Here is a 10,374-nt window from a genome sequence, read left to right on the forward strand (position 1 = left end):
ATTATGATGGCTCAATTTGTCTCACAATACAAGATCTCATGACCAAGGTTGTTAATATGGGAAATGGAAACAGGAAACGAGAATTTCTAGAATTCCTGTAAAATGGAAAGTGTGATACAATGTGTGTGTAAAGCAAAAGTGCAAATATTCACCAACTGGGGGCTCCTCTCATCTGGCAGGAGCAGTAGTGCACCTCACCTTGTGTTGGGACTTTGCAAGTTCGAACCCCAAATGGTATGGTTGTATAACGGGTAGGGGTATATCTGACCCCAGCTTTCTCTGTCGAATAAAAAAAAAGTGCAAATATTGAAAATATGCATGAAGAAAATTGTAACTTCACACAAGCTTCACTTCTTCAATGATATTATGTTATTTTGGCATCCAATTTTACCACACACGGCACCGCATAAGAAATGACCGTTAAAAAAAAAATGTCCCAAGCTCCCAATCATCACTCCCTTTCATACATAGCCTTGGAATTTTCTTGGCTGTGTTTGGATCAAGAGAAAGCATCTTCTCTTAACAATTCAAGACTTTTTTTTGACGGAGAAAGCTGAGGTTAGTCTGACCCAATCCAGTTATACAACCATACCATCGGGATTCGAACTTGCAACGTCCCAACACAAGTTGACCAAGCCGAGCCCCGGTTGGTTAACAATTCAAGACTTGTCAGTTTGTAGTCTTTTTTTTTGTTAATAACTAGGAACCCTCTTCAAGAACGGGTCCGGGTCAATGGGTCCGGTCCCATTAGTGACCACACCTTCCCACTTGAAAACTAGCAACTGCCCACGCTTTTAATGTGGAGAAACTTGACGTAACTACCTTCCATGATTGCCTTCAAGAGAATTCAGGACCCCCACCTTTGCTAGTTGCAAGGTTAGAAGAACAAGGCAGAGCTGCATCATGATGCGCAACCAGAGAACATCATGCTCATTAGATGGGTCTCACAAAATTTTTTCAAACCATTTTGGTTTCTCTTGGCCTAACAATTTTTTTTTTAAAAAAATTTAAAAAAAAAATATAAAAAAAATCGATAAAATTGTTTAAAAGACGAGGAAACAATTCTATCAGTGCCTAGTTAACCAGGTTTTACTTTAGGGTGACTAGAACACTTTGGATGTTGAGTTTGATTTTTTCTTAGAACTAAATGGTAATTGCCATATGCTTAACACATGCGCGAGTCAAACGTTGTTTTCTATTTGGAGTTGAAAGTTGAAACCCTAGAAATCCATTTCTCTCCTGACCGACCACCGTTTGCGGGTAACGGACACGCCCGTATTGGCCAAAGAATCCGACCCAAACGCCACAAATCTCGAGAGTCCTCCAGCGCTCCTTCCGGACCACATTATACCCCTATAGAAGAAGCGTGGAAAGGGGTGGGGGGAAACAAACAGAGGGAGAAAAGAAAAAAAAGAAACGCCGATCCGAGTTTCTATCTCGGAAATTTTTTTCTTCGCTTCTTCTCTTCCTGTGGTCATCACCTCCCCCGTCTCGTATTTCTATTTTCCTCTGACTCCGCCGATTTTCTTTTCCCGCCCTTTCTATTTCTCGTCTTTATTATTCCTTTCGATCTTTTACTTCGTCCCTTTCTCTCTCTCTCTCTCTTTTTCCTTTCTGATTTTTTAAATTCGAACTCATCCGTCAAATCTGTATTTTCTATGATCTCAATTTTCTTCCTGTTTTAGTTTTTTGTTTGTATTATTTTTCGGATTTTCCGATTGTTTTCTGATCCATCGCCGTCTCTTTTTTCTTTTTCTTTTTTGGTTACAGTATTTCAGTTCGATTAATTTTCTGTTCTTTTAAGAAATTTGGACGTTTTTTTCCTTTCGAAAATTGCATCCGGTAAAGGCGAATCAAGCCTTGTTGTTGTCTCCCCTTTTTCCCGCCCGTGTTTCTTGTATTTCCTGGAATTTGAAGTGAAGGCTGAGGAAGGAATATTGTTTTCCCTTGTTTGGGATGTGGGATTCGGCATGATTAAGAAGGGGAAGTCTCATTTCTTCTCCTCCCTCATGGCACTGAATCATCACCATCGCTCCTTCCTCGTTACCGATTCCCTGTCGTCCGATTCTTCGAACGTCACTTGGCGGTCGTATCACGTTCGCTTGGACGCTGCGGCGTTCTGCAGGCGACCTTCTGGAGTGAAAATCGATGGTTGGTGGGTTTCGAAATGGTTACCGGACGTTGTTCGATCCGGAAGAGTTGGGGCGAGTCCCCGTTTCGGCAGGCCCCTGCGGTCGGAAGCGAGAAGGGATTGTGTTTTGAGTTCGAGTTGCTCGTTGGAGTTTGGTGGCAACGTAGTTCCTGGAGTTTATGATTCGAGCGTTTCTTCGCAGTCAGTTTCCGCCGATACTGGTGTTAGGCTAGATCGATTAGATGGTGTTGCTGTCAAGGTTGGGGAGAATCGGAGCGCGAAATTGGTGAATGGGACTGGTGCTTACGAACACGGAAGCCGGTCCCGATTCATGGAAAGGCCAGTTGCAGAGAAGATAGTTGTCGCCGTTGATTTAGATGAAGGTAACTGCCTTTTTCATCTATCTGATTTTGGTGAACAACATTATTTAACCTGAAAGAAGTGACCAAGTTACCAAAAATTTGCTTCAATTGTTTGCTCTTTCGTTGAAGAATAGGAATTTGATCTTCGTCTTTATTGTTTGTGGTTTTAGAAGGGTTGTGATATGAGCTTGTTGATCTGAGGGTGCACTTCTCTGTTTATGTTTCTAATTTTATGTTTGGTACTCAACTGATAATTGAAATTTGGAATTTGTGTGCAGTTTTGGGTACCTTCCTTTCAGCTTTGAACAGATTTATTGCTGATCGATATGCTTTGAATCATTCTGTTTCTGAATATCATGTGTACGAGTTTGCAAAGGTACAAATGAAAAACTTATGTAATGCTTTTAGAATGTTTAAAGAATGAGAGCTTTGTGCAAACTTGAGATTGCTCAATATCTTTTGTCTTTACTTGTTGTTTAAATGGGATTCTCACTATACGGTGATTTGTCTGTTTTATGACAGATATGGAACTGTTCTAATAATGAAGGTATGCCTGCTCTGCCACCATTAGTATGGTTTACTTTGTTTTCTGCTTTCGTATCACCCTCAGGAGATTATTTCTGGAATTCAATTGGGTGATCATTCATATTACATGGACATGAATATGGTTGTAGACTATGACAAATAATATATAAGAGGGCATGGTAGGACAGTAAAAATGTAGTATTCCATCTGACATAGACAGGCACTCCGTTTTTGCTTGCCATGATGCAAGTCAACATCTCAGACTGCATTACTTTTTTAAGTATTATGATGTAGTTCCACTATACTGTGGCTTGCATCAGACAAGGCCTGCTTCCTAGTTTCCTGGCTTATTATTTGTTTATCGGTTTCCTTGATGTGTTTCTAATGTCAGAATCATGCAAGATTTGTTACACTGGATGCAATTGCTTTATGGAATAATACTTGGCATTTGTTGGGGATTTCACTGTCTCATCACCATGCATGTATTTGCGTCCAGTGATAAATGATCTGAGAGTTTGATGCAACTTACTTCCCATTCATACAAATAGGAAATATGCATGGATTTCAAAAAGCCTTGAACATCTCAAGAATATCAAAACCTTTTAGAAAGCTGGGAGAATCAGGTCAATCAAAATCTGCTGGTCAAAGTGGCTAACGTCTTTCCCTTCCCATCATAGAAGCATTAACTTCTATTTTTGCCTCTTTCTACCTTACAAATTTTTTAGAACCCAATGGAAGTCTGATGAAAGATTCTTTTATATATATATATATATATATATATATATATATATATATATATATATATATATATATATATATATATATATATATATACACCAATCCGTGCCTACCGCTGCCTACGGGGCTTTTGAAGGGTTCTTTTCCGTGTTTTTCTCGAATCTGACTGTACATATGTGTTCTATGTGTTTGATTTGATAGGAATGGACTTGCATCATTCAATTCCAACACACAATAGGTTTTTATAAGGTTTGAAAATCGATGGTGTAATTTTTTTATAAATATCATAAATATCCAAGGCTTAAAAAATCGATCCAAGTGTCGTTTCCTAGCAAATCGATCATGCCGAACCAATGTTGTGAAAAGCATTGAGGCATAGCCAAACGCTCCACCAAAAATTAAGCAAGGCGTAACCCTCGAGGCATAAAGCGAAAGCCTCAAAAATATTTTTTAAAAAACTAAAAAATATCTAAAAATATAAATAAATAAAAAATGCTTTATTCATGAAGCAACAACCAATATAAAATAGGAAATATCAAATAAATACCAAAAGTATGAGAATAACATGTAAAACAGTAAAAGTAACATTAATGCAACAACTTAATCTATCTAAGTATCTAACAAATAAAATATGAACATTCAATGAAAAATGAAGTAACAAAATCACTAAATTAAATTCCTCAACATCATGTCATCATCATATAATGCATATTAACATTAACAACCAAAAGTTAATGTATTTGTTCAAGACTCTCCAAAATGAGAGTATTACAACATTCGCAAGTGCAAATGAAGAACAAAAAACTGATGCAATTTTTATATGAAAATCTACAAACTTACACATAAACAATCTTTGTATGAAAATCTACAATCCTACACATAAAGAGTTGCATCCACCTATCAAAAAATTTATTTTTAAATAATGACACAAACTAACATTCACAATTTGATATATACAATCTTTACAAAAACCAAGACATACACAGTGAATTACATGTACATACATAATCACATGAAATCTTCATATAGACAAACTGACTCACAGTCAATTAATTGCACCGATATGCCTGCAGTAGCTAGTATTGAGCAGATCTCAATGTCCGTTATATTTATTCATTGAAACCGCAAAAGATAAAAGCCATCTAAAAATCAACAATGGATAGTGCATATAATTCAAGAAAATAAAGCAATTTAAACATCCTCCCTTGCATGCTTAGATAGAGGAGATAGAATAGCTATAAGTGGAGAACATTCCTTATGTCACTAACAAGTAACTGAATCAGTTGGAAGACGCAATTTGCCAATGAATAACCCTGGATAAGCCCTTTAGAAACCCAAATTATAGTTTTTTTATTCAATCTAATTTTTAGCACTCAAGCAGTCTGTCTCGAGCCTGACAAGAGGTGAAAAAAATTATGAAAAGCTTCACTAAATAATACCACTTGTGACTTTAGTTCTCTTGCAACAAAAACATCAAAGAATCACTAAGAGGAAACAAGACTTAATGATCGGTGAAGCCTACCAAACTATGTCACATAGGTGCGGGTGCGGATACAGCTGCGGATGCGGCACTTTAAAAAAACTTAGGTGCGGTGGTGCAGGGAGGATATTATATATATATAAATTTTAACAGTTTTAAGTTAACACATGTATGTGTGCATTAATGTATTTATATATATAATATAGATAATACTGGACTTGGTTAGGGTTAACTAAATCTACTTTTAAACAGAAATAGACTTCAGTATAGTTGACTTCACCTGACACAAAGGAAGCCGTGTGCAAGTGTCGCACCCGCATGGGTGCGGGTGCGACACGGGTGCTGTGCCCTGTTAGAAGAGTCCATGTTACATAGCTACCAAATCATTCTCAGGTTCCAAACAAGGAAAAATACATTCTAAGTTATCCAATTAGATTGCTACTACCTGCAGTGGACATTCACAAATCACCAATAGCACTAAATGAACCATCAAGCCAGAAAACAGAAGACATTAGGCTTGCAAATCAATAACAACATTGAAAGAAAAGATGCACAAAGTATAGGATAGAAGGCCTCACACATCTGCCATAGCATTGTAACTAAGGGAACAGCTAGAAGCAAGGAGAAATACGGCCACTACCAAGCAAAAACACGAGGTAAATGAAGAAAAGAATGGCCATTTCCAGAGTACGTACTAACTACAATCATAACATCGGCCCCCTTTTTTTTCTTGTTTTATTAAAATGGATTTTGGGACAAGGGTTTTGACCTCATTTGACCATGCCAAAATGAGGCGTGCAGATGTGCCTCAGCATGCGCCTCTAGGCGTATGAGTCGTCGTTTTGCGCCCCAATTAAAAAAGGCCCTCACCTTGAGGCAAGGCATGTTTTTTGCGTCTTGATGCACACTTTCAACAATACTGTGCCAAACACATCTGTGCAGTCCGATTTGGGAAAAACAACTCGGAACCCCCCTTTGGTCGTTATATATATATATATTTGTTGACATTCCTGCACAAATATTAAAAGGGGTTTAGACTTACTATGATCCAAAGGAGCAACCTGGATAGTGATATGTATTCTTGAAGACCCAGGATACTATGTGCAGCAAGCAGTTTAATATAAAAAAACAGGCTAGATATATGTATGCTTAAAGTATAAGCTCAACAAAGTGACGGTTACAATATTTTGTGTTTTACGATCTACACATCTTGCTTCACAAATTGCATTTATTTAATTAGTTCTGGTGAATTCAAGAGAACTATAAGGCGCTAAGTTTTAACCTTTTTATTTTTGTTTATGGGAAGAGGATACTCTCTGATCCTTATCTGATTGCTCTACATATAAAGTATGTTTTTGTTAAAGAGGCATGTCTTTTATGTGGCAGCTAATATTCGGGTTCATGAATTCTTCAAGACTTCATATTTCAAAGCTGGGATTCGTCCTATTCCTGGTGCTCAACAAGCACTGGTTAACTTGTCAACATTTTGCAAGTTCTCAGTTGTGACGTGAGTAGATCAATCTATTGTTGTGTGGTCTTTCTTTTTTTCTGTTCATAAATAATATCAAAATTTTAATGCATCACTTTAATGTTTTTAAAGGTCCCGTCAGAATGTGATCAGAGACCATACAATTGCATGGATAGAAAAACACTACCCTGGCTTGTTTCAGGAAGTTCATTTTGGCAATCACTTTGCTTTGGATGGAAAAGCAAGGCCAAAGTCAGAAATCTGCAGGTAGAAATTTGCATTTTCTTTTTGGTAGATTCTTTTTTACTCTGTAAGACATGTTAATTTGGATTCCCATATTCTGAAAATATTACTATCATGTACTTTTCTACTGAAGGAACTTAAAAGTTCTTTGGGACAAGAAATTAGCTCAAAGAGCTGATTATTCTTAGTTCTTGCATGTTAGAAATATAACATGAAGCAGCACTTATTCTGAACATGTCATTTATAATGCGATGAAAAATGCTATATCTATTATTGATCTGAATAACTTGTGTAAATGCTGGCACAAAAACAGGTGGCTAATAAGTTGACTAGACTAATTGGTTATTGATTTGTGCTTGGTCAACAAGGTTGCCTATTAAAGCCATGAATGTCAGTCTAGTCCATGTTGAAAATAGTTCATGAACTATATCAACCGTCACTTCTTTGCTCCACAACCGTGATGGTTAACACTCCTAGTCCAGTACACATTAAGTTTGTGGTGTTTTGGTAATAGTGATCCTGTTTGTCGGTCAAGTAGGCTTAGGAGCAGCTTAAACCTCATTTCTACACTTTTCTATTTCAAAATTCTTCAGTTGATGAATTTGTCTATTTGTGTTTGATGAAGATATGTAGTTGCACTTGCTTGACCTTGATTACTTGTGTTGTTTATTTGGATTCATACAATGAGATAGAATAATTAATAGAGCTATATAGGTTGTAGAATCATCATATACACTGGAATATGAAGCTATAAACTCTGAAGTGTGAGCCATAAAATAGACTTTAAGTTATACAATAGAACATTGCATGACATACATTTCAGTTTATATGGTTAATGCATGAGTTATATTGTTTGCTACATAAACACTTCAATAGGAATCTGTAAAAAAGGGAAAGAGCAAATTTCCTTGTCACAACGATCCCTGTAGCTAGTTGTGGCCACTATATGAAGTCTTATCTTGCAACTCCTGATCTATATGAAGTAATTCGACCGTTAGTGCACCTTTTGGGATTAATGTCTATGAAAAGATAAATGTGTTCTCTTATCTCAAAAGAAGAAGAAGAAAAGCAGAAGGTATTTCTGGCCTGTGCAAGGTGTGTTAAAAATTGACAAAAATGTGAGATGCAGTTTATGAGAAGCACGACCTTTTTATTTCTTTGCCCTTGTATTGCATTTGGTTCTGTGACTTAACCAATTGTAACTGCCCTTTGAATGAAGAACTTTCCTTTCTAAAGTGTTAATGCTGCTTCTAATTATAATGAGATTGGTTGGAACATGTTGGGTTTAAGAGCAACAAAAAAGTACTGATGGTGTAGCTGTAAAAGTTTAACGCACTCCTTGAAGCTCAACCATTTTCTTTCAAGTGTATTTTTTCTCAACTGATTGGATCTCACAATGCTTTGGCCTTGAAAATTCTGAACATCCATACTGTGCCTGAAACTAAGTTCTCCCATCTACCTGTCTGCTTGTATGCACATGTGCAAGCACACACGGAGACAATGTTGCCTTGGTATACTGATACAGTCTTGGCAGGTCTGTGGGTGCACAGGTCTTGATTGATGACAATCCACAATACGCTCTCGAATGTGCTGAACAGGGTATGAAGGTCTTGCTTTTTGACTACCAGAACACGTACCCATGGTCCAAAAGTGACTCCGCAGTGTTGCATCCTCTGGTTACCAAAGTTTACAATTGGGAGGAAGTTGAGGGGCATTTGTTTTCATGGCAGATATCTTAGCATACTTTGTGCTGGCTAAGAGTGAGATATTCATTGTCCTGTGTCTTGACATTTGGCTAGTGGCCACAATCTAAAATCCAACCATGAGACTGAACAAACAGTGGAGCCTTGATATTGGAAGGTTTCGAGCTTGATAAAATCATGAAATAGCAAAAGGAAATAAGGCGACTTTGTGCAGCAAATCAGAACCAAAGGTAATCCGAAGTGAAGCAACATTGGAGGCACCTATTTGGGTCATGTAGTTCCAGGACTGCAGCAGTACAAGTGTACACCTACTTCTAAACCTACACGATGTCACCCAACCAAATGGCATTAATATTCTTGCGGGTATTAGGTGAAACCCGGCTTGCATTTTACCAGTTTGTTATTCCAGGAAAAAAACGTAATGATTGTAGGAACATTTTCTGTAGATGATCAAAGGTCTCTGAATGATGTAGGGTTGGACGAATTCATAATGTGATAACAAATAATGTAAACTGAAGAAAACTTTAAATACTTAAAGATGGCACTTACTGGATTTGATGATGGTTTAAAGTTTTAAATAGTATCAGGTCTATGGCTTGAACATTGCATTTTGGTCATAAGGTAATATTGATATCTTTTCTATTTGTGTGTCGATTCATCATGCATGTTCTTGGTGGTCCCGATTGAATTGCTGTACCTGTGTTCCCTTCTTGCTCTATTTCTTTAAAGATGGATTAGGGCCTTGTTTCCTATTTGAAGCACTTTATCTTTCAGATGGTGTTGGTTGGCTCCCTCACTGTAACATACTTTGGATGATATATGAGGTTATATCCTATTTTTTTTTGTTTTAGGATTTTCAGGTGGCTATACATGGACGCAAACTAGCTCTAGTACCTTTTGGCTTTGGGATGCTATGCATGGTGGTGATAAACTTTCAATTTATTTCAAATTCAGCCTGTTTAAGCTTGTTATCGATAAGAGGATTTCAGAGTTCCTTTTATCGATTATGAGATCATTCCATTTCAAAGCTCCTAATTGACAAACTTAATGAACTCAACTGGCTGGTCTGTATAGCCTAGAAAAATTGGCAGACAAAAGGTGGGACTAAATGTGAGAAAAATGTATCACATCTATTTTGAAAGCTAAGGTTTTAAAGGTATTCCTGAATGATACTGGGATGGTACTCTCCTCTCAGGGGGTATATAATTAATCTCTAATCATTGATGAGAGAAGGGGCAGCAGATCGGATCTGGTTTGGTTGTTCAGCTGATCCTAATCCTTTCTGGCGGATTTGGTAAGGATTTCTAGGGTTGTCTAATAAGCTGCTCAGCATTGGTTTTAGGTCTTTATATATTAATCTGAAATTGAACCCGAAATCTATTAATACCCAGTAAATTTGCAAATAAAACCACATAATTAGGCATACAAGTGCACTAAAAAGCCCTCAGGACTGAGCTTAATCATTTGAGGAATTCTTGGCCATATATACCAAGTAGGATCAGGGCTGCTTGATTCTACTGAAAGTTACAAATATTCGAATTGAAGAAGAGGCAATATCATTATGGCACTAAGAGCAGAGAATATGAATAGAAGCAGCCAACATGGAATTTTATTAGTATGCCGACTGTTCCATTTGTCAATTAGTTGTCAGTTTCTTTTTTAATATCTCCAGTAGCAGCAGCAGCAGCATTAGTGATGCCATCCCAATATATGTGAGGAGCTTA

General features: G+C 37.3%; 1 protein-coding gene across 2 annotated transcripts; it reads left to right on the plus strand.

Annotated features, from left to right (window-relative positions):
- Positions 1-1,372: 1,372 nt before the first annotated feature.
- LOC149831334 (Haloacid dehalogenase-like hydrolase (HAD) superfamily protein) lies at positions 1,373-9,679 on the plus strand. Of its 2 annotated transcripts, none has more exons than XM_090013830.1 (6): positions 1,373-2,514; positions 2,772-2,869; positions 3,016-3,040; positions 6,623-6,743; positions 6,837-6,971; positions 9,502-9,679. In XM_090013830.1, exons 1-6 carry the CDS (start codon positions 1,971-1,973, stop codon positions 9,533-9,535), a joined length of 957 nt encoding a protein of 318 aa, XP_089869956.1. In that variant the 5' UTR covers positions 1,373-1,970; the 3' UTR covers positions 9,536-9,679. The 2 variants fall into 2 exon arrangements, with proteins under 2 accessions (XP_089869956.1, XP_089869955.1); XM_090013829.1 differs by lacking the exon at positions 9,502-9,679 and adding an exon at positions 8,482-9,208.
- The last annotated feature ends 695 nt before the right edge of the window (positions 9,680-10,374 follow it).

The sequence above is a fragment of the Nuphar pumila genome, chromosome 7, assembly GCF_984573655.1.
Source record: "Nuphar pumila chromosome 7, dmNupPumi1.hap1.1, whole genome shotgun sequence".
Lineage (NCBI taxonomy): Eukaryota > Viridiplantae > Streptophyta > Magnoliopsida > Nymphaeales > Nymphaeaceae > Nuphar > Nuphar pumila.

Excerpts from the sequence above, each read along its gene's own strand:
- LOC149831334 (XM_090013829.1), top strand. The coding sequence starts at position 1,971 with ATGATTAAGAAGGGGAAGTCTCATTTCTTCTCCTCCCTCATGGCACTG. Across the intron at positions 3,041-6,622 it reads GAACTGTTCTAATAATGAAG|CTAATATTCGGGTTCATGAA; the intron begins GTATGCCTGCTC and ends TTTATGTGGCAG. Across the intron at positions 6,744-6,836 it reads TGCAAGTTCTCAGTTGTGAC|GTCCCGTCAGAATGTGATCA; the intron begins GTGAGTAGATCA and ends ATGTTTTTAAAG.